At 37.4% G+C, this 23,352-nt stretch overlaps 5 protein-coding genes across 7 annotated transcripts; 3 read left to right on the top strand and 2 right to left on the bottom strand.

Moving 5' to 3' along the window:
- EIF4A-III (eukaryotic initiation factor 4A-III) lies at nucleotides 1-2,986 on the bottom strand. The gene is made up of 7 exons (NM_112866.4): nucleotides 2,550-2,986; nucleotides 1,916-2,237; nucleotides 1,553-1,660; nucleotides 1,329-1,448; nucleotides 842-1,009; nucleotides 617-703; nucleotides 1-518 (listed from the first exon to the last, which is right to left on the bottom strand). The coding sequence occupies exons 1-7, from the start codon at nucleotides 2,855-2,857 to the stop codon at nucleotides 405-407; spliced, it is 1,227 nt and encodes a 408-aa protein (NP_188610.1). The 5' UTR covers nucleotides 2,858-2,986; the 3' UTR covers nucleotides 1-404.
- Nucleotides 2,987-3,099: 113 nt separating this feature from the next.
- Nucleotides 3,100-10,959, top strand: AT3G19740 (P-loop containing nucleoside triphosphate hydrolases superfamily protein). The gene is made up of 24 exons (NM_112864.6): nucleotides 3,100-3,326; nucleotides 3,690-4,270; nucleotides 4,360-4,484; nucleotides 4,604-4,698; nucleotides 4,792-5,016; nucleotides 5,364-5,448; nucleotides 5,701-5,752; nucleotides 6,220-6,371; nucleotides 6,496-6,566; nucleotides 6,882-7,076; nucleotides 7,159-7,197; nucleotides 7,523-7,630; nucleotides 8,036-8,125; nucleotides 8,219-8,294; nucleotides 8,598-8,694; nucleotides 8,782-8,851; nucleotides 8,944-9,120; nucleotides 9,222-9,344; nucleotides 9,572-9,655; nucleotides 9,781-9,965; nucleotides 10,045-10,183; nucleotides 10,268-10,327; nucleotides 10,422-10,493; nucleotides 10,596-10,959. The coding sequence occupies exons 2-24, from the start codon at nucleotides 3,717-3,719 to the stop codon at nucleotides 10,701-10,703; spliced, it is 2,982 nt and encodes a 993-aa protein (NP_188608.4). The 5' UTR covers nucleotides 3,100-3,326; nucleotides 3,690-3,716; the 3' UTR covers nucleotides 10,704-10,959.
- A 97-nt stretch (nucleotides 10,960-11,056) lies between these two features.
- ARC5 (P-loop containing nucleoside triphosphate hydrolases superfamily protein) lies at nucleotides 11,057-16,289 on the top strand. 3 transcript variants are annotated; one of them, NM_180284.3, is made up of 18 exons: nucleotides 11,057-11,620; nucleotides 11,782-11,949; nucleotides 12,045-12,167; nucleotides 12,244-12,465; nucleotides 12,542-12,675; nucleotides 12,767-12,859; nucleotides 12,974-13,037; nucleotides 13,425-13,473; nucleotides 13,757-13,839; nucleotides 14,073-14,230; nucleotides 14,375-14,435; nucleotides 14,747-14,809; nucleotides 14,897-14,997; nucleotides 15,102-15,159; nucleotides 15,266-15,329; nucleotides 15,438-15,598; nucleotides 15,695-15,859; nucleotides 15,961-16,289. In NM_180284.3, exons 1-18 carry the CDS (start codon nucleotides 11,258-11,260, stop codon nucleotides 16,054-16,056), a joined length of 2,226 nt encoding a protein of 741 aa, NP_850615.2. In that variant the 5' UTR covers nucleotides 11,057-11,257; the 3' UTR covers nucleotides 16,057-16,289. The 3 variants fall into 3 exon arrangements, with proteins under 3 accessions (NP_850615.2, NP_188606.2, NP_001189935.1); NM_001203006.1 differs by having other exon boundaries at nucleotides 11,134-11,620; nucleotides 12,767-12,874; nucleotides 13,425-13,566; nucleotides 15,961-16,276; NM_112862.4 differs by having other exon boundaries at nucleotides 15,266-15,598.
- A 775-nt stretch (nucleotides 16,290-17,064) lies between these two features.
- BCAT4 (branched-chain aminotransferase4) lies at nucleotides 17,065-19,678 on the top strand. Its single transcript, NM_112861.4, has 9 exons — nucleotides 17,065-17,249; nucleotides 17,358-17,535; nucleotides 17,906-18,082; nucleotides 18,183-18,314; nucleotides 18,501-18,596; nucleotides 18,674-18,790; nucleotides 18,889-18,984; nucleotides 19,111-19,223; nucleotides 19,322-19,678. The coding sequence occupies exons 1-9, from the start codon at nucleotides 17,218-17,220 to the stop codon at nucleotides 19,443-19,445; spliced, it is 1,065 nt and encodes a 354-aa protein (NP_188605.1). The 5' UTR covers nucleotides 17,065-17,217; the 3' UTR covers nucleotides 19,446-19,678.
- On the bottom strand, nucleotides 19,372-22,985 carry IKU2 (Leucine-rich repeat protein kinase family protein; the record flags this gene model as incomplete). Its single annotated transcript, NM_112860.1, has 2 exons — nucleotides 19,372-20,244; nucleotides 20,399-22,985. 2 exons carry the CDS (start codon nucleotides 22,983-22,985, stop codon nucleotides 19,856-19,858), a joined length of 2,976 nt encoding a protein of 991 aa, NP_188604.1. The 3' UTR covers nucleotides 19,372-19,855.
- Nucleotides 22,986-23,352: the final 367 nt, after the last annotated feature.

Below are 23,352 nucleotides of genomic sequence, written 5' to 3'. Positions count from 1 at the left end.
TCATGTCCAGTAATTTCATCAACTTGCTTTGCTTTTGCAAATGATTGATTTTTGCAATGATCCAAGCTTTACGAAATAAGATAACAATGAACCGTTTCAACTGTCGAGCAAAAGTCTTACAAGTAGTGATAGTTGAGAGTTTTGACCCACAAACCACAATCAAAGCCCCCAGAATCAATTACGAGGAAACGAAAAACCAAACGGTCCAAACCCTAAACCTAAATCGCTTCTCAAGTCATTAAACATTTACCACACGCGAGTTTAAGTTTGTTCAAAAGAGCCCACAGAAACATCAAAGGAAATACACCGTTAAGATAGTGCAATAATTTGACAGAAGCGCTCAACAATACTTTTTCATCCAGACACTTCCCCGCTGAAAGCACAAAAATCTCAGACAAGCTCTTTTAGATAAGATCAGCTACATTCATTGGCATCTCATCAATCTGGGTACTGTAGTACTGCTCAATGTCTCTGAGAATCTTGATGTCGTCGCTTTTAACAAAGTTGATTGCAACACCCTAGAAAGATAACCGCAAAATTGGTTAAAAGATATCCATCTAGTATCTCCAGGCTAAGAAATTAAGCTCAGAAGCAGAGATTAGAAAAAGTTTCTTACCTTACGCCCGAATCGACCAGACCGCCCAATACGATGGATGTAGAGCTCACGGTTGTTGGGGAGATCATAATTGATAACAAGAGAAACCTGTTAAATAAAGATTGTCATGTCAATTCACCTTTACCATAAGAGAATGGAACATAATCTGAGACCTCAATAACAGAGATTGAATTTATTCCGCGCATTGTTATCTAGACAAAATATAGCGGATAAGTAATGACTTACTTGTTGCACATCAATCCCACGTGCCCATACATCTGTTGTTATCAAAACACGACTATCACCTGACCGAAACTCATTCATGATGGCGTCTCTCTCCTTCTGAGGCATGTCTCCATGCATTGATGAGACAGTGAAGTTGTGACTTCTCATTTTCTCACTAAGATAATCCACCTATAACAAATGCGGAGTTAGAGTTGAGTAAAATATAGAAAAGGAACCATAATTCAAGAACCCTAATTACAAGAAACATTGAAAAAGGTTTTAAAAGCCAATGCAATCTAATAGATATCTGCAGGTGAGTACAGGTTGCAAGTACTCTAGCGCAGTGGACTTATATTGTTAATTTCTTTTAGAAATAAAGAAATACATATATTCACAAGATAGTATGAATTTTTGAGCAATTACAAGATTGCAAATCAAGTTCAGATAGCAGTGCTAGAAGCTTAATGTTAACAAGTTTGAGATACAGTTGCATGAGAACCACAATTACCTTTCGTTTAGTATTGCAGAAGATAACAGCTTGAGTGATAGTAAGCGTGTCATAAAGATCACAGAGTGTATCAAATTTCCACTCTTCCTTCTCAACAGCAACAAAAAATTGTTTGATTCCCTGAAAAGATTGTACACAAAAAGATAGCCAATGAAGAATATGAGTGTCAACCTACTGTAAAAGTAAACATGAACGAGCATACAGAAGCATAAGAAGAAACATACTTCAAGAGTCAACTCATCACGCTTCACAAGTATCTTCACTGGTTCTGTCATAAACTTGGATGTCATCTCCAAAATCTCGTGAGGAAGAGTTGCAGAAACCAAGCAAACCTACAAAAAAAACGTATTAGGATTGAACTATTATAGAGTGGAATTTAGCTGTTCATAATACAGATAATAGCTACCAAATCTACACATAAGACATTCAAGCAACTTAACAGTGGCTAAAAGGTTTTTAACAACTTATAATTCTCTCAATCCACATAGAGTTCAAGAAGCCAATCCATAAAATAAGAAAGCTAATGCAATAACATCCAAAGAAACTAGAAGTTAGCCAACACATAATATTGAGCAGTGAAATTGCACCTGAAGATCTGGTGGAAGATATCTGTAAACATCATAGATCTGGTCCTTGAACCCTCTGCTCAGCATTTCATCTGATTCATCAAGAATCAGAAGTTTAATAGCTCTGGTACGAAGACTTCTCCTCTTTATCATGTCACAGACACGACCAGGTGTCCCAGACACAACATGAACACCATGCTCCAGCTTCCTGATGTCTTCTCCAACACTATTCCCACCGATGCAAGCATGTGCCTGAATATTGGCATGTAATCCAATAGCTTGTATCGTCTTCTCTGTTTGTGTAGCCAGCTCTCTTGTTGGGGATAATATCAAGGCCTGAACCCTGCAGTCCGAGATACCAAATACATGAGTACACATATAAAAAGATCTTGCAGCCTAAAAGAAAGTATTACTCAATCACTCTAACCGAAAAGCTAATAACTATCACAAATTTTCATTGTCATTTTGATTGAACATTAATGAATCATAATTCGTTCATCTATTCTACAAGTCAGACAAACAAATCCCACCAAATTTGTGAAATCGATAAGAAACAAAACCTAATGATTTAGGTTAGAGAACAATCCGAGCAAAGCAAGTAAAGTTCAAAATTGAAATGAAGGGTTTAATCCAGCTAAAGGAACAGAAAACATACTCTCTAGAAGAAGTATCAACGACTTGACAAACGGAGAGAGCAATCATAGATGTCTTCCCGGTACCGGACTGAGCTTGAGCAATAACATCACGTCCTTGAAGAATCGGCATAACAGCCCTCTGCTGAATCGCGGAAGGCTTCTCGAATCCATATTCGTAGACACCGCGAAGCACATCTTCCTTAATGCCCATATCATTGAAGCTCGTGATGGGCTCAATTCCATCGGTAGTCTCGAAGACCAACTTATCGTCATCCATAGCTCCACCGCCTCTTCTACCACCTCCACGGCCAGGATTCGCTGTCGCCATAAATCTCCGTCTAGATTTTTGTTTTTATCTCTCCTAGGGTTTTCGATTGATTTCCCCCAAATGCTTATTTCCTCTCTACAGGTATAGGTTCGAGATAAGCGCGGCTTAAAAATAGGGGTACGATTGTAAATCCGACAACTTGTTAGGGCTTTTTTGTCAGGAAAATACCGACTCTTATATGTTTAGTGGGCCTTTATAGTTAGGCCCATATCCATAGGAAGGCAAGTAGCAATTTTGCGTCAAAACGACAACACTGCATCAACGAAGCTGAACTTCGAACCCAGCTTCAGCTTCAGAAGAAGAACCTACAGACTTTAGATCGGTCTTTATCTCTCTCTCCTCTGTCGGGATTTTCTCTCTCTTCTTCACCCTATCTCGTTCCTAATTACATCTCCTCTTTGCACCAAGCCTGATTCTTAGAGCTTGGGGGATGAATAGAACCAGTTTTGTTGTCCATCTCTGTTAAACGGTTCGTGTTTTGTAATAGTTATGGATGACAAAAGCTGAATATATCATCATTTCTATATCGATGCCTCATATTCGTTGTTACATTGGATTTTCCGTTATGCGTCATAATCGTTCATTTTAATTGATGTCTGTTCTTAATCAATTAATTCCCTGAAGTGTGTTGTTATTCCTCTAGTCGAAATAAATTGTATAGAATCTATGTTTCTTTCCGAGTTACTATAGTATGTTTTGCGTTGATATTGATCTCGTTTTTTTTTTTTTTTAATGGTGCAATTACATGTTGCAATGCATTTAGGTTGGATAGTACAAGAAATGGACCCTGAAAGTGATTCTAAATCAATGATCTCTGTTTTTTTTTTTGTAGTTATATTGGAAGAGAAGGGACTTTGTGATGTATACAAGGGCATTAAAGAGGAACCAGAGATGGGGTTTGGTATTGCAGCAAGCCAAGTACTTAGTTAGGCCAGTCGTTCGTGACTATACGGTTTCCAGATATTGTGGATTCACAAATAAATTAACCAATAGTGAAAATTTGACAAGAAAGTCTCTACTTGGTTCATTTTCTCCCCGCGGTGGTACTATTGCCTCGGGAAATCATTTAAGTATTTTGAAGAATAGCCAGTTGCGTAGTTTTAGTTCTGAGGGTGATGGAAGGAATGCTAGTGAGGATAAACATATCTCTTTGAACAAAGAGAATGGTGTAGATGATGGAAAAACCGGGAAGGAGAAAAGTAATAACGGTGTTGGGCATTTGGATTCTCATGCTCAACTTGGAGAACAAGACCAAATAGAATGGCTCAATAATGAGAAGCTTGCTAGTGAATGCAAAAAGAAGGAGTCACCTTTCGTTAATAGACGAGAAAGATTCAAAAACGAGTTCTTACGGAGAATCCAACCTTGGGAAAAAATACAGCTTTCTTGGGAGACCTTCCCTTACTACATCCAGTAATAATCTACAACATGTTTTTTTTTCTCGCTTGTTGTGTTTCTTTCTCCATTTCTGCTTATGGATTCTGCTCATTATCTTTTCACAGCGACCACACGAAAGATATTTTGGTGGAATGTGTTACCTCACATATAAGACAAAAGAATGCCGCTTCCATATATGGTGCCCGTTTAGATTCTTCAAGTGGAAGAATATTGCTCCAGAGTGTTCCAGGTTTGTTATTGACTATAGAATAAAAATGGCAGACCAGGATTTGATGTTGCTCTTCTGTTATCAAGTAAAAATATTGAGGAAATGTTAGATGACCAATAAGAAATTTGAATTTTATTCAGGTACTGAGCTTTACCGGGAGAGGTTGGTACGAGCACTTGCTCGAGATGTACAAGTTCCCCTGTTGGTTCTTGACAGCAGCGTTCTTGCCCCATATGTGAGATTCTTATGAGTAATTTGCCTATAACATGCCACCATTTTTCTTTCGTTCTTTTTGGTGTTTATGTAATATTTTTTAATTCTGGATCAGGATTTTGCTGATGACTACAATGAAGAATCTGAATCTGATGGTGAGAACGCAGAAGCGGAAGCAGATGAATCCACGACAGAGTCTGATGCTGAGGAAGATTCTAGTGCTCAGAGCGAAGAGGATTCTGAAGCGAAAGCAGATGGGAGTGACAGTGAGGAAGCTTGTCTCGAGGTTTCTGAGGAAGCTATCAAGAAAATTGTGCCAAAACTTGAAGAGTTCGAAAAGGTATGATTGCATTAATTGAGATTCAGAAATTTTAGTCTGTACTGATTGTTCTTTTCCTAATTTAGTTGGTAATACCATGGTATTTCTTTTTCTTTTTGCGATACCCCGTGGACAATGTGATCTTGGGACCCTGTCATATAAGTTTTCTGATTCTTGATTTATCTTATTTGTATGAACTTGTTATTAGAGTTACTATGCATGAATTAGAAGGTTTCACCATTCCTGCCGTTTGAATGCTGTTTCTTGGTTCTACATGCGACTCTTTGCATTGTTCCTTTTTTGAACTTCCAATTAAATTGAGTTTCAGAAATTGCTGAAATTTGCTTACCTCCTCTAAATTGTGGCAGCTAGTAGCAGAAGAACTACATGGTGAAGCTTGCGAAGCAGCAGCTGTTGAGCATTCTGATAAAGCCAGGCGACCGGCAAAGAAAGGTAATCATCAATATCAAGGCTCTGGAAGGCATCTTCATCATTACAAGTGCTAGGTACACTTGAATGTATCAGTTTGCTAAATAAGTTTGATTTAGTAATTTTGTATTCTATCTAGTCATAATTTTCCTGGTATTGTCTTTCTATCTTAGCCTTTCACTCTTTCCTCTTCTACTTGTCAGACTGCTAAGTTCTCTTTGTGTGGTCAATTTTTTCACTTTTCCTCATTTCTATTTGTGTTTACGCTTTTTGCAGGAGATCGTGTAAAATATGTTGGACCTTCTAAGAAGGCTGATGCAAAGCACAGGTAGTTTACTGATTCACTTGTGTGATAATTATTCTCTAACCTTGCTGAAGAATATTACGCTCTAATATCTTTTATGACTCTGTCTCATATTATTTGACTTGATCTCTGCTTGCTCTGCCTATTCATATTAGTAGTAATTTGAGTAGTTCTGGTATAGGATTGGATGTGTATGAAACTGCTGCCACAATTGTTATCTATAGGACTTATTCATTTATTTGTGAACAGTGCAACTCGCATTACCTTTGCTTAACTAAATGACTTGTTTTTGCGTGCTTACCATTATCATCACTATCCATGGTTTTCTCAGCAATTTGACATGCCTGCAAATGTAACATTTGATCTTTTAGGAACACATTTTGAACTCATTGCTCTGGAAGTTATAAACTTCCATGGCATGCTAAATATTATGGATGAAGGATTGTAAATGCCCTAGGGTTTGTCTTTAACCAAAATTTCTATACCTACAGGCCATTATCTAGTGGACAACGTGGAGAGGTCTATGAGGTGAATGGGAATCGTGTTGCAGTCATATTTGACATTGGAGGTGATACATCATCAGAGGGAGGTGACAAGAAATCAACAGAACACTCTCATAAGCTACATATGCACTGGATAGATGGTATATTTAATTCATGGCGTTCTGTATGGTTGATGTGTGATTGCTCTATATTTGGAGAAATACCCTGTTTGTAGACGATTGACATCTTATGTAAATGCAGCTAACTTACATATTGTCTGCGCAGTTGGAGACCTAAAGCATGATTTGGATATGCAGGCAGAAGATGGCTATATCGCCTTGGAGGCTTTAAGTGAGGTATGTGTGGAAGTTACATTATGTTTTCGTGTTTCCATTCAGCTAACGTTGTACATTGGCCTTATATATAAGTTCAGATCTGATCATTTATCCAGCAGTAGTAAGTGCTCATGATATTTAGTTTGATTTGAAACTTAACATATATGGATTGTTCAGCGTATGCTGCGTTCTTGGGCTGGAAATTTATGATATCATTTCCCTAAGATTTGAAGTCTAGAGTAGCTTGACTTTGAATGCGGTTAGCTTACACTTTCTCCAAGGAACATACAACATGAAATGGCGTTAATTTATTCTTTCTTTTTTTTGTTCTTGTAGGTTTTACACTCCACACAACCACTTATTGTCTATTTTCCCGACTCGTCCCAGTGGTTGTCTCGAGCTGTACCTAAGTCAAAACAAAATGAGTTTGTAGACAAAGTTCAGGAAATGTTTGATAAATTGTCAAGTCCTGTTGTAATGATCTGTGGACGAAACAAGATTGAAACAGGCTCAAAAGAGAGAGAGAAATTTGTAAGCCTTTCTCACGTGTCATTGTTCATTGGCTCTTCTTTTTGTTTGCTTTCATTTTTTGACCTTTTTTGTTTGTGAACAGACGATGATACTCCCAAACTTTGGCCGTCTTGCGAAACTGGTATGATAGCTAAACTTAAAAGTAACGTTAATTGATAGTCTTAGTACTTATCTATTGTGGTAATTTTTTAAAACTTTTGGTCTCGTATGCACACCAACTCAATTTATTCAACATCTTGAACATGCATATAGTCCTGACTTTGTATCAGTCGCATTTTGATACTTTTGGTAAAACTAGCTTCATATGTGCAAGACTCTGAATGTGGATTTGCATACTTTGCTTCACTTTCTTGACATTATAGTACATCCATTTATTGGTCTGCATTTGATAAATTCCAGCCACTACACTCCAAAATATTTATCATAGATGCTGTTGTGTCTTACAGCCCCTTCCGTTGAAGCGTCTCACTGAGGGACTCACGGGAAGGAAAACATCAGAGGATAATGAGATATACAAGCTCTTCACTAATGTTATGAACCTAGTCCCTCCTAAGGTATGCCTATTGACTTTAATAACTTCCGTTCATGGTTTTGGATAACCGATGAGAATTGCATTGATGTGTTTTTTCATATTTATGTGACATTGCATATAGACTTAGACTGGTTTCGAATCTAATAATGTCTATTGAGAAAATATTTCTGCTAATTCCTCTTACGTTACCGACATTAGGAGAAAGTAGGAAAGCTATTTGAAAACTTCTGACTTTGAAATATGAGAAAATATATGCAAACTTCCTTCAGAGTCTCCTTTTGGAAAATGTTAAATTCATCTGCAATCAATATCTGGGATGCAAATGCCTACATAGCTCATGCTGCTATCGTCTTCTTGAAAATTATTTGTTCAGCACTTCTTGCTTATCAATGTTGTACCTGTATTCTTCTTTTCTAATTTTGTGCAGGAAGAAGAGAACCTCATAGTATTCAACAAACAACTTGGAGAAGATAGAAGAATTGTGATGTCACGGAGCAATTTAAATGAGCTACTTAAGGTACATAGACATAGACTGAATTCCGTTAGAGAAATGGAGTCAATTTGCGATGTTATCATAACCATTGTAACACTTTGAGAACTTTTAACCCAGGCGCTTGAGGAAAACGAGTTATTGTGCACTGACTTGTACCAAGTGAACACCGATGGCGTGATATTGACAAAGCAAAGTGTGTAACTCCTATGAAATACCTGGTTTATTATGTATGTTATTACTCGTTATGTCTTAGCATTGTTAAGTATGTTAAAGTTGCTGATTGAGGATATCAAGCATGCCTTAACTGTATGTTATGTATCTCATTTGTTGCTAGTATTACATGAAATAGGATGCAGTTCCATGTGATTGACCTTGATATCGGTCATCTCCTATATGATTAATCATTTAATTTTAGTTCTTGCTTTCTGTGATGAAACCCCAATTACTTATATTGTGACCAAGAGAGCTCAGAAACTTGTTTATTTTGTTTCTGCAGGAGCGGAGAAAGTTATCGGTTGGGCCAGAAACCACTATTTATCTTCTTGTCCTAGCCCATCGATTAAAGAGGGCCGCCTGATTCTCCCCCGTGAAAGGTAATGGCATGGTTGTTGATTGATCTTTGGGGTCTATGATTTATCTTTGATTTTCTTATATCTTACTATTGTCTTCCTCTTTTGAAGCATTGAGATTTCAGTTAAAAGGTTAAAGGCACAAGAAGATATTTCTCGAAAGCCCACACAAAACTTGAAGGTTTAGTTTCTTCCCCCCTCTGGTAGTCTGGCAATTGGCTGCTGAAAACTCTGAGTAATAATTATGTTAAAAAGAGATTTTTGTTTTTGCAGAATATTGCGAAGGATGAGTTTGAAACCAATTTTGTCTCAGCCGTGGTTGCTCCTGGAGAAATTGGGGTAAAGTTTGACGACATTGGTGCTCTTGAACATGTGAAAAAGACACTAAATGAGTTAGTTATTCTTCCCATGAGAAGGCCAGAGCTTTTCACCCGTGGAAATCTCTTGCGGGTATTACATTCTGTTATATACATGTCATTATGTTCTTGACTATGGACTTGGAATTTTCTCGTCTGGGTTTTCTTGAATGCGTGTGTCTTTGTTTTTTCCAGCCATGTAAAGGCATATTGCTTTTTGGTCCTCCGGGTACGGGTAAAACGCTGCTTGCCAAGGCGCTTGCAACAGAAGCTGGGGCAAACTTCATTAGCATAACTGGCTCAACGCTTACCTCAAAGGTACATGGAACCTTAAAACTATGTTGTTTGCACTGTCACGTTGATATTCCACTTTGTAAACATCTTCATATAAATAAGGAGAATATCTAATGACATAAGAAAAACTTTTCCACCCCGGTCATCGACTTATTATTGTCAATGCCGATTGTAACTTAGAGTAAATCTCTTTCCAACTTTACCTCTGATTGGTTCTGATTTAAGTCAATTTCGTCCATTGTTTGGCACAGTGGTTTGGAGATGCAGAGAAGCTCACGAAGGCTTTGTTCTCTTTTGCAAGCAAACTAGCCCCCGTCATTATATTTGTTGATGAGGTGAGAAATTGTTTAGCTTTATATCACTTTTCAATTTCGGTTATTGCTTTTTATGAGGAATACTTTTGTGATGCGTAAAATGTGTTACTCAAGGACTAACTGTAATTTATTTTGTTGTCGTATAGGTTGACAGTTTGTTGGGTGCTCGTGGTGGTGCTTTTGAGCACGAGGCAACACGAAGAATGAGAAATGAGTTTATGGCAGCTTGGGATGGACTCAGATCAAAAGATAGCCAAAGGATTCTCATTCTCGGTGCCACCAACCGACCTTTTGATCTTGATGACGCTGTCATTCGTAGGCTACCAAGACGGTAATTTAAGCTTTCAAGTAATTTCTCCTTTGGAATATTTGTATCTTTTCGATAATTGTATTGAGGCTTGTGTTTATAGGATATATGTGGATTTACCAGATGCGGAAAACCGGTTGAAGATATTGAAGATATTTCTGACACCAGAAAATCTTGAAACTGGTTTCGAGTTTGATAAACTTGCAAAGGAAACCGAAGGATATTCAGGAAGCGATCTAAAGGTTTGGTCATTCGGGGTTTCATTTACAAGTTCGAGTATGATTCAACACAGTAGTTCTGATTCCTTTTCTTTTCTTACATTGCAGAATCTATGCATAGCAGCTGCATACAGACCTGTTCAAGAATTGTTACAAGAAGAAAACAAGGTAAGGACATGCATAAACCCACACAGTTGATTTCTGTTGTTACGAAAAATAATTTTTGTACTCACTCCATGCTTTTGAAACGTCGAATTATCAGGACTCGGTAACAAATGCGTCCCCTGATCTACGACCACTGAGTTTGGACGACTTCATTCAATCCAAAGCTAAGGTATTGATCAATCTCTTAAAAAACATCATCATCATCTCTATTCATGTTTTTTCCCCTGGTGTTTGCATTATCGAAATTGCGTCATTGTAATGTAATTTGCAGGTAAGTCCGTCAGTGGCATACGACGCGACGACAATGAACGAATTGAGAAAATGGAACGAGCAATACGGTGAAGGAGGGACCCGAACTAAGTCTCCTTTCGGCTTCTAAGCCACAGTTTTGTTACATTCATCAATGTCTCTCTTTAACAATAGAACTCGTTGATTTGTTCCATGTCGTAACAATAAAAGTCACTATTTCAATTTTAATCATAGTTACACAAGAGAGACCTTTAAGAAATGAAAAAATAGTAAATTAACAAGTCGTCATTTGCTCAAAATATTTCTGGTTTCTCATCCAATAATCACAATTCTGTACTACATAGTTATCACAAATCCTTTGAGATAATATTTCTGCATATACTATTGGTCAAGACAAAGCAAATCCTTTGTATTTGCCGACCAAAAAAAAAAAATCCTTAAACTCTCTCCTTACGCGCTCTTTTATTTAAATTTAGCGGAGAACTATTACAACGTTGACTCAACGCGCCATGGATGCGCGTGAGATTAAAACACAAAAAATATTTCTTTTGACAAAAATTGAAATTAGCCGTATCTGCTAATTCCATGGCGGAAAAAGGAACGGCGACGAAAACTAAAGAGTAGAAGAAATAAGAGACACTCTCTTACTCTTACTCTTCCTCTTGCTCATTTTCGTAAGAGACGATGGCGGAAGTATCAGCAAAATCGGTGACGGTTGAGGAAATGGCGGAAGAGGACGACGCTGCGATTGAGGAGCGGTGGAGTCTTTACGAAGCTTACAACGAGTTACACGCTTTGGCGCAGGAATTGGAGACGCCGTTCGAAGCACCGGCGGTTCTTGTGGTGGGACAGCAGACCGACGGTAAAAGTGCGCTTGTGGAAGCTCTTATGGGGTTTCAATTTAACCATGTCGGCGGCGGAACCAAGACTCGTCGGCCGATTACTCTCCATATGAAGTACGATCCTCAGTGTCAATTCCCGCTTTGTCATCTCGGATCTGATGATGATCCTTCCGTTTCTCTTCCCAAATCTCTCTCACAAATTCAGGTGTTTTGTTATTATTATTACTTGTGCTTCTTCAATTGCTTGTTTCTGCGTATAAATTCTGGGAAGATTTTGACGAATGTTGAGAAACACAAGTACTTAGGTTTATTGTAGAGAAGCGAAATGCTCATGTTAACGAAATTTGTTATATGATTTGGAGTTAGGCATATATTGAGGCTGAGAACATGAGGCTGGAGCAAGAGCCATGTAGCCCATTCTCTGCAAAGGAGATTATTGTGAAAGTCCAGTATAAGTATTGTCCAAACCTTACCATCATTGATACACCTGGACTTATTGCTCCTGCACCAGGACTGAAAAACCGAGCTCTTCAGGTTGTTTTTTCTTATGGCTTCCAGCCAATTCCGTGGCTGATTTCATGTTTTGGTTTTGCTTTATTTGAGAGTGGGTTACTTGTTCTTTTTCTTAGGTTCAAGCACGGGCTGTGGAAGCTCTAGTCCGAGCAAAGATGCAACACAAAGAGTTCATCATTTTATGCCTCGAAGATAGCAGTGACTGGAGCATTGCAACCACTCGAAGGATAGTGATGCAAGTACGTTGCTTGACGTAACTCCATTGCGTCTAACCTTGTCTTTATTTTTGTTAAAGTTTGTTTCTCGTTCATGTAGGTTGATCCTGAGCTTTCTAGGACAATTGTTGTTTCTACAAAGCTTGACACTAAAATCCCTCAATTCTCATGTTCATCTGACGTGGAAGTCTTTCTCTCACCTCCTGCAAGCGCACTTGACAGCTCCTTATTGGGCGATTCTCCTTTTTTCACGTCTGTGCCTTCTGGAAGAGTTGGCTATGGACAGGATTCAGTGTATAAGTCTAATGACGAGTTCAAACAGGTCTCTGCTCTGCTGTCTGATTCCTTAAACAAGTTAAACAGGTCTTTTTCTAAACTATGTGTGGTTTTTATTACAGGCTGTGTCACTTAGAGAAATGGAAGACATTGCATCTTTAGAGAAGAAGTTGGGCCGTTTACTGACAAAACAGGAAAAGAGTAGGATTGGCATCAGTAAACTGAGGTTGTTTCTGGAAGAACTACTCTGGAAAAGGTATAACTGTTGTTTTAACTCTGATTTTTCCAGCCTCTGTTTCTATTGTAGTTTACTTTTCGCTGTAGTCTTGATGCCCTTCTCTTTCCAGGTACAAAGAGAGTGTTCCATTGATCATTCCACTGTTAGGAAAGGAGTACCGCAGTACAGTCAGAAAGCTGGATACCGTGAGCAAGGAACTTAGGTCGCAATTTGTTTTGTCTGAAAATGTCTACTTGATTTTAGGCAGTTTAATTGTTAGCTACTGATTTATAGAAAATATAACTCATTGGAGGTTGAATAATTCCTTTCAATGCAGCTCTTTGGATGAAGCAAAACTCAAAGAGAGAGGCAGGACTTTCCATGATCTCTTCTTAACCAAGGTAACTGTAGAGAGCATTTCGTTTTTTTAGATTTCTATTTACACCTTCCCATACCTTTTCATTTTTGCCTGGACTCGTGGATTAATAGTTTTTGTATAATTACAACAAGTTCATTTGTGTAAACTTCTCTTTTTTTTTGGTTTATTAACTACTGACACATAAAAACAAATTTGTTTATTGATTACTGACACATATAAAATTATGCTACAGTAAATGATATCTAGGACTTGCTACAAATTCAGAATGGCTGTAAACTTTTTGTGTTGGATGCCCTTAAGACTTTAAAATTGCTGCGTCATATTTTCTGATTGACGTACGAAGTACCTTTGTTAGTATTGATCAGTGCTGTGTTTTCTCACCTGTTTTGTTTATATTTTTCTTGATCAGTTATCGCTGTTATTGAAGGGAACAGTTGTGGCCCCTCCAGATAAATTTGGTAATGTTACTGCTCTGTTCTCTGCTAGTCAACTTCTTTGGCATAAACTTTTCTTGTTTCTGGGTGTTGTTAAATTGGACTTTTGCAAAATCAGTTTAGTTAAATGCATATTGTTCAATTCGACTGGGTCACCAGACTGCGATGATTACACATGGAATGATGTATGCTAATCAATCAATCATTGGTCATGATACTTTGGTTACTGGCAGAAGCACATTTTATAACAGCATTCTCTTTATGTTGGGTTCTTTGATTGTTAATAATTTCTCATGGTGTTTTTCAGGTGAGACACTGCAAGATGAAAGGACACAAGGAGGAGCATTTGTTGGTACTGATGGTCTCCAGTTTTCACATAAGCTAATACCGGTAAGTCTTTCCCTGAAGCAGAATATTGTTGGACTTTATAGAGCAAGCTGGGCATGGTCTTCAAATCCAGTTGTCTTGTTCTTGTACATGGATTATAATATGATGGAAGATAAATTTGACCGCATGAAACATATGTGCCAAAGAATAATGTATTGGAAACAAATAAAAGAGATACTTCGTTGGACCTTCAAGAATTATGAGAGACCATAACCAGATTATCTTTCATTTTACAGAATGCAGGGATGCGTCTCTATGGGGGTGCACAATATCACCGTGCCATGGCTGAGTTTCGTTTTCTAGTTGGTGCTATCAAATGTCCCCCAATAACGAGGGAGGAAATTGTAAATGCATGTGGAGTTGAGGATATTCATGATGGAACAAACTATTCCAGGTATCATAGGATTGACTGACATGCAACACACTTCTCAATTTATTGTCTTTGCATCCCAGACCCCTTTCAGTATCTAATCTGAGCTGCAACGTTTGTCATGTTTTCTATGGCCTCTTATTCTCTTTCTCTTATTTGCTGTTGTAGAACAGCTTGTGTTATAGCAGTTGCGAAGGCTCGTGAGACGTTTGAACCTTTCCTTCATCAGGTGACATAGATATAGCTACTTTTTTCTTTTTCTTTCGTGGAGGATGGAAAGCAATTTTACTAATTAGTTAAGGTGTACTGTACGTAAAAAAAAAAATGAAATATAACGTTATATATTGAAATCATACTACCATTCAGTTTTGAGATTTGCTGGAACTTATTTGTGCATAAGAGTTATCGAGTAAACATGTTCTGCTTACAGAAACTATGTTTGGGAATACTTTCATCTGAAATTTTGTTATTCACATGTTTCTCTTTCCATACAGAAAGTTTTTTCCAGTTCTCATTTTCGTTTGTTTTGCGTTGATATAGTTAGGGGCGAGGCTTCTACACATTCTCAAGAGATTGCTTCCAATTTCTGTATATCTTCTTCAGGTAGGTACTGTTTTCTTTGGTTTGACGGTATCATACTCATGATCCCTTTCCAGCAAATTTTTTGATGTATGTTCTAAATTTGAATAGAAAGAAGGTGAATATTTAAGTGGGCATGAGGTGTTTCTCAAGCGGGTTGCTTCAGCATTCAACAGTTTTGTGGAGTCCACAGAAAAATCATGTCGTGACAAGTAATTCTATTTCCAATTCCTGTTCTTACCATGTCGGTGCCTCCTACCTGTGTTCTAGTGAGCTTTAGTGATTGATCACCCTTTGGATTTTATATTGTTTGCAGATGTATGGAGGATTTAGCAAGTACAACTCGCTATGTTACATGGTCTCTTCACAACAAGGTCATTGCTACAGCCCTATAGCTCTGTTTCAATCCAATTGAGTTGTGTACATACCATCAAGTATCCGTTTCTGATTGAGTAGTTTTCGTTTCTCAATGTTATGTAGAACCGAGCTGGTCTACGTCAATTCTTGGACTCATTTGGTGGAACAGAGCATAATACGACATCAGGTAATGCCATAGGATTTAGTCTTCCCCAAGATGCATTAGGTGGCACAACAGACACCAAGTCAAGATCAGATGTAAAGCTAAGCCATCTCGCCTCAAACATCGATTCAGGTTCCAGTATTCAGACAACAGAAATGCGGTTGGCTGATCTTCTAGATAGCACACTTTGGAACCGCAAGCTTGCTCCTTCCTCTGAGAGAATTGTGTACGCATTGGTCCAACAGATATTCCAGGGCATACGAGAGTACTTTCTCGCCTCTGCTGAGTTAAAGGTTTGCTCCTACTTCAGTTTTTACTCAGATTCTTCTTGCTTTTAAAATGACTTTTCTTTTAAAAAGTTTGTATCTGTGTTTTCTTTTGTTCTGCAGTTCAACTGTTTTCTTCTAATGCCCATCGTTGATAAGTTACCTGCTCTTCTCCGGGAAGAGTTGGAAAACGCATTTGAAGACGACCTCGATAGTATCTTCGACATCACGAATCTCCGGCAATCACTTGATCAAAAGAAACGGAGCACAGAGATCGAGCTCAGAAGGGTAAACCAAACTGACTTCTATGATCAATGTCTCTTTTTTCTATTTGCCATTGGAAGTATGCAGGAGAACTAACATTATGTTATGTGTCATGTTTTGGACAGATAAAGAGGATAAAAGAGAAATTCAGAGTGATGAATGAGAAGCTAAACTCTCATGAATTTGCTCAAAATCTAAAGGCTCCTTCGGTGCAGCATTGAGTGACTCAAGTTCAATATTGCTTAATTATATTAGGTTAAGAAACAATCGAAGAGTGAGGGAACATCTTATGTGTACTTTGTATGTCCAAAAACATACTAAAGAACGTTGTCGTTTCAAGTGATTAAGGTTTCGCTTTTTGGTCCAATGTTTGCAAATTTCAGTTTTGTAGAAACGACAGTCGTATCATTTATTTCTAAATAAATTATAATCAGTAAATCTAAAAGGAAAAAAAAATGTCGAATAAAAAATACCATCTAGAAAATTATTTTAAAAACTATATGGATGTGAAAAAGAAAAAAAAAATGTAACATGTGGATAGAGGATAGCTATTCTTGGAACTTAGAAATATGCTATTTGAATCGAAAGTATTTATTTAGTTAAATGGTTCTTTGATTATATTTCTATGTTCTTTTATTAGATTATTTACAGCTTGAAGTTTTTTTTATGTTTTTAATTTTTATCCATCACTAATACACATATGACCTACCCTCCTACCCATTAACCTCCACCTAACTACGAGCGCATTCACATTTTAAACACTCTCTTTCTTTCAACCATTTCCTCAAAAATATAATAAAGAAGTAAAAAATAAGCTTAACGTTTTCTCCACGTGACAAGAACCAAATGTTTCTCCACGTGATGATTATCTCGTGATCTAACTAGAGTTTCCGATTAATCTTAATAGTAAATTAACCGACCAATTTTTAGTCATATAACTTGAATATTAAGAAGGAAACTACAACTTATTTTTGAATAAACGTAAAACTGATCACTGAGTAAAAAAAAAATCATTTTCTTTTTACTTCTACCAAGTTATTTTTGATTAATAAATACGTACGTACACTATAATCGTAATATAAAAAAAATAAAAATAAATAAATAGATGATATATACCTACTAAAGACTAAAGAGTTAAGATACGTTGAAGTACTACAAGCTAATTTCTTTTTTAAGAAATAGAACAAAGAGATATTATTTATTTTCGTTTAAGTTTATTATTATAATAAAAAACAATTTGTTGTAAAAATAGAAAAAAAAAAAAAAAAAAAATTGTTGTAAACGTATATATAAAGAGAAGTATTCCAAAGCTTTATAGACAACTCAAGTTTCTTGCAATTACCTACTTACAACAAAGCAACTCGACTCGAACAAACACATCCATGGCTCCTTCTGCGCAACCTCTTCCTGTGAGGTAAAATATTTCTGTATCGTCGAACAAATTATATTGTTTAAATCTGATAGTATGAAATATGATTTGGCGATCTTTTTTTTGTTTTTTTTTATTTATCAAAATTTACAGTGTTTCGGATGAAAAATATGCGAATGTCAAGTGGGAAGAGTTGGCATTCAAGTTTGTTCGTACGGATTATATGTATGTTGCGAAGTGCAATCATGGAGAGAGTTTTCAAGAGGGGAAGATTCTTCCTTTTGCTGATTTGCAACTTAACCCTTGCGCTGCTGTTCTTCAGTATGGCCAGGTTTGTTATATATGACTTAAAAGAATGAATATAAATCTAGATCGTTATTAGATGAAACAGAAAAAACTATTAACACATGAATATATAGCTTTCTCACTGATAATAAAATGATTGAGCTAATTATCATAAATATAATTACATAGTATACTATTGAGTTAGCAACTATATTGTATGCATATTTGAGCTATAAACTATTGAAAAAATGAAATAGTTGTACATATATGTATTAATGTATATCAACGAACCGAATAGTATGAAAGTATTGATATTCCTATCAAATCATTGTATGTGATCTAGTTTCGCAACAATTCTTAAGTAATGGTTTGATACTAATTTACTGGAATATTTATGGTGGTTTGGGAATGATTAGGGTTTATATGAAGGACTGAAAGCTTACAGGACAGAAGATGGTCGGATTCTGCTATTCCGACCAGACCAAAACGGTCTCCGCCTTCAAGCCGGAGCTGACAGACTCTATATGCCTTATCCTTCGGTCGATCAATTCGTCTCCGCCATCAAACAAGTTGCTCTTGCCAACAAGAAATGGGTATATTATATATATTGATTGTTGTATGAATTCGTCAAGATAATAAAACCTTATAAAATGAAAGATATAATCAATGGGGTTTTCTTATATATGTACGCAGATTCCTCCTCCGGGGAAAGGAACATTGTATATTAGGCCTATCTTGTTTGGGAGTGGTCCGATTCTTGGTTCATTTCCCATTCCTGAGACCACCTTCACAGCTTTTGCCTGTCCTGTTGGACGTTATCATAAGGTGACTAGTGTTCTTGTCGTTTTTCTTTTATTGTTCACATATGAAAATATAAGGGATTCCAAGTACGTAATATAACATGCATGCATCAATTACTTGTTGAGAGTTGGTTTTAAATTAAAGGGTTATGTTGTTTAACGAAAACCATTATGTTAAATTTGATTATTTTCGGATTTTTGTTTGGAATAGGATAACTCTGGTTTGAATCTGAAAATCGAAGATCAGTTTCGTCGAGCTTTTCCTAGTGGAACTGGTGGTGTGAAGAGCATCACAAACTATTGTCCTGTAAGTTTTAAAAATATACATCAAATTTTCATAATTACATGACTAAATGATTGTAATGGAAAAATTTCTCGTTGAAGGTTTGGATACCATTGGCAGAGGCGAAAAAACAAGGTTTCTCTGATATTTTGTTTTTGGATGCTGCAACTGGCAAAAACATTGAAGAACTTTTCGCAGCTAATGTTTTTATGCTCAAGGTAAAAAATAAATATACAAATTTATTGAAAATGCATGTTGAGGTTTATACATGTGTTATAGAATATTAAGATGGTTGTGATGATATTTTTGTATATAGGGCAATGTTGTATCGACACCAACAATTGCAGGAACTATTTTGCCCGGAGTCACTCGAAACTGCGTAATGGAATTGTGTCGTGATTTCGGCTACCAGGTTGGAATATTTCAATATCATACATATATCAAGTTGATCTTGTAATTTGCGAAAAAAATCTCCTTACTAATAATATTCATCATGCATGTATAATAATTTCCTTTTGGTCTTTCACGTTGTATAAAGGTCGAGGAACGTACGATTCCTCTAGTGGACTTTCTCGATGCGGACGAAGCTTTCTGTACTGGCACTGCTTCCATTGTGACTAGTATTGCATCCGTAACCTTTAAAGACAAAAAGTAATACTTTCTTCCCTTTGTTAATCCAAAATGTCTATTTTTAGATTTTTTCATAAGTTAGGGTGACTGAAATGATTGAATGTATAAACTCAATACAGGACCGGATTCAAAACAGGGGAAGAAACATTGGCTGCGAAGCTATACGAGACGTTAAGTGATATCCAGACGGGTCGGGTCGAGGATACCAAGGGATGGACGGTGGAGATTGACCGCCAGGGCTGAAAGTTGAAACTGTAACTTGATGCTAAATATGTGTGTGTGTGTATACAAAACTTATGTAAGAAACATCTGAAGATGTCTCTGATCTTTGTGATTGTGATGATCATGCATGTCCTATCGTTGCGATGTATTTTATAAATGTTCGTCTGTAAGTTATTTAATAACTATGGCTTTTTGCTTTATCTTTTTAATTATTTTTAAAGAGTATTATCATAGAAAATCTTATGGCTTTTCAATTTACACTAACCCTTTACAACTACTACTTTCTTTTTTGTCCATGTAGATGAAGATGATACAAAACTCTTGAATGGTCTTAGAATCTTTCTCTGAAGAATTTTTTTAAGTATAAAACCAATCAAGAATTTATTATTCTTGAGCCTTAGCTCGATTAATAACCAAGTGCAATCTATGAGTTATACAACTTTAGTAATCTCATCATTAGCACTCTCACCGTAACTTGCTTCTCCACTGTTCTTGTTATAGGAAGGCTCTATTTTTTCTAGCATACTAACTACTGATTTCATAAACGGTCTAGCCTGAGGAGACTTGTCCGTGCATAATAAAGCAATGGTCAAAACTTTAAGAGCATCCTCCTTGTATTCATCTTCTATGCTCGTATCGATTAATTTCATCATCATTTCTCTGTTCGTCTCCTTGCTCACGCTCCAAACCCACATGACTATGTCATTGTTCTCGCCGAAATCTGTCTCTAACGGCTTCTTCCCTGTCACCAACTCCATTAACACCACCCCGAAGCTGTACACGTCGCTCTTCTCGTTCACTTTGGTAGTATATGCATATTCTGTGAACAACAAAGAAATGATATGCAATTTACAGGTGTTATAAAACTGTGGATTGAAATGGAAGAATTTAAAGTTTGATAAGCAAGAAACCTAAAGATATGTTGACCTAATGTCATATGGCTATTCAGAAGAAAACCTGAAGATTCTACATACCGGGGGCAATGTAACCAAGAGTTCCTTTGACAAGAGGAGCCGAGAAATCTCGTTGAACCGAATCAGCCTGAATGATTTTAGCCAATCCAAAATCAGCAATCCTTGGTCTCCATTCCTCATCAAGCAATATATTGCTGGACTTCACGTCTCGATGTATCACCGGCCGATCTAACCCATGGTGAAGATACTCCAGCCCTTTAGCAGCTCCTAAAGCTAACGCTTGTCTCACACGCCACCCAATTTCTTGCTCACCACGACGCTCATGCAGCTGCTCCCACAAGCTTCCATTAGGCATATACTCATAGACAAGCAGCTTACTGTCCTCACACGTTATGCTGCAGAACAACTTCACAACGTTTATATGTTTTATATTGCTTAGCGTCGCGACTTCTGCCTCGAATTCTCCGTTATTACTTCTGTTATTGCCGTCACTTAACATTGCCGTTGAGCTTCTAAAGCTTTCGTGGGAACTCTCCGGACACCAGATATGTTTAACGGCTAGTGTTTCACCGCTTCTTAGACTTACTTTGTAAACATTCCCCTGACCTCCTCTGCCTATGATATTCTCTGATTTGATCTCATCAATAATTTCCATTTCATTAAAGTTTAGTAACCGGAAAGAGCTCACTTGCCAGTCGTTCTTCTTCTGCACCGTTTTATTCAACTTATCTCGTCTTATCTTAAAGATCACGTAACTGAATAAGAAAAACAGAGCAAGTATCGCTGCAACAATGAAACACATGTCGACTTTTGACAAATGTTTCCTCTTCCCTTGGCTGTGAGGTTTTCCAAGCGGACATGGACGAAGATATCTGATCTTTGAGCTGCATAGTCCTGAATTTCCTTCAAAGCTTCCACTTACGAGAGATTCAGGAACAGAACCGGTCAATTGGTTGTTGGATAAGTCAAGTAAGCTTAGCTTCAGAGCCGACAAACCAACAGGAATCATTCCTGATAATTTGTTTCCTGACAGATTCAGGGAATTCAATAACTTTAAAGATCCTAAACTTTCCGGGATTTCCTCAGAGAGTGAGTTTCCAGCAAAGTTTAGATCAACCAAAGATGTGCATAAGCCTAGTGACTTTGGTATAGCACCAGATAGATTATTCTGGTCAAGAATGAGACTTGAAAGCTCCTTAAGCTTACCAAAAGATTCAGGAACTATCCCGGAAAACTTATTCATTCGAAGATTAACCGACACTAACGAGTTAGCTCCTGAGATCTGAAACGGTAGAGAACCTGAAAATCTATTATTGCTCAAATCTAAAGAACCTAGAGACTTGGCATTACCAATATCACCAGTGAGGTTTCCTTCAAAATAGTTTGAAGCAAGGTCAAGAAACTGTAGATTAGGAAGACCCCAAATCCCTGAAGGAATCATTCCAGAGAGAGAGTTGTTACTTACACGAAGACGAATCAGAGTCTTACATTTAGCATAACTCTCTGGAAATTGTCCTGTGAATCTGTTCTGCAACATGAGAAGATGCGTCATTACGCCTTTCTTGCACATATAAGGAGGAATCTGACCTTCCAAGAAGTTCTCAGACACGTCGATGTACTTAAAAGCTGTCCAAGAACCGAGTCTCCTCGGAAGCTTCCCTGTGAGCTGGTTTCTGTAAAGAGACAAAGCAGCTAAACTCTTGAAATCTCCAAACTCTTTTGGAATCTCACCGGTTAATCGGTTTTCGAACATTCCAAGAGACACAAGATTCTTTAAGAACCGCAGCTCTGATAAATCACCTTCCAAGGAGTTGTTAGAGGCGTCGAAATTCCTCAGATTCGTCAAATTCCTAAAACCCAATGGTAACTTACCGGTCAAGTCATTACTATAAATCTCAAGCTGCCTTAGGTTTTTGAGCTGAACAATCTCCTTTGGAATTTCACCAGAGATCTGATTATCAGAGAGCTCCAAGTTTTGTAGACGAACAAGGTTTTTGATTCCCTCTGGAATCTTACCAGTGATGCTGCTGTTACTCAGATAAACCCATTGCAAGGCAGTGAGATTTAGAATCTCTCTAGGAAATGGATGCGAACCGAATCGGTTATCTCCAACGCTTAGGAAACTCAATCGTTTCAGGTCTTTTAGAGAACTCCATGGGAATATTCCAGAGATTCCAGAAGCGTTTAAGCTCAAAAACTCGAGTAATTGTAACGAATCAATCGCCGGAAACTCACCGGAGAAATTGTTGATCCCGAGGTCTAAGTATCTCAAGCGATTACATTTCCCGAGATTCGTACCAATCTGACCACGTAAAGAGTTGTTTCCTAGAACAAGCTTCTCCAGCAACTTCAAATCGCAGATTGAATCGAAAGGAAGATCGGTGAACCTACCGTCGTCGTCTCGGTTGATCAAACTCCGACTTCCAAGGTTGATCTCGACGACGTTTCCGTCGGAATTACATACGATTCCGGCGAATTCACATGCCGAATTCCGGTGAGTCCAGGTCTTAAAGACGTCGTCGGATTTTGTTTCTCCAAAGGTGGATTTCAGTTTGAGAAGATTCTCGACTTCTTCACTGTGGTTGGATCTCGATGAAGCTAGTGGCATTAAAAAGAGAAGGCGAACGATAAATAGTAGCCGGAGCATTGTTCTCTACGTCGGAAGGATTAACAAAAAAAAAGCCGTGGCGTTTGAAATTTTCGCATTCAAATATATTTTATGTTATTTCCTTATATGGATTTTCTTACATTCATGCACACCAACACGTTTGCATCAGCATATAATTTTGTTTCCAAGTTAATTTTTTCTTTTTTCGTCCTAATTTCTTTTTTTTTGTTTTTATCATTTATGTGTTCTTGTTGTGAACATTGAATGAAATATAGTACCTAAATGAAGTAAAAACTTTAATTATAAAATGGTCATTGTAGGCGAAACAACATAAGGGCCAATGGTTGTGTTGGGCTATGTATTAGAATCGCTAGAAAAGGCCCGATTTGACTTATGGAAGGCAACG

Source organism: Arabidopsis thaliana, chromosome 3, assembly GCF_000001735.4.
Source record: "Arabidopsis thaliana chromosome 3, partial sequence".
NCBI lineage: Eukaryota > Viridiplantae > Streptophyta > Magnoliopsida > Brassicales > Brassicaceae > Arabidopsis > Arabidopsis thaliana.
The sequence above is the reverse complement of the archived record's forward strand: the minus strand, read 5'-3'. Positions and strand labels throughout refer to the sequence as shown.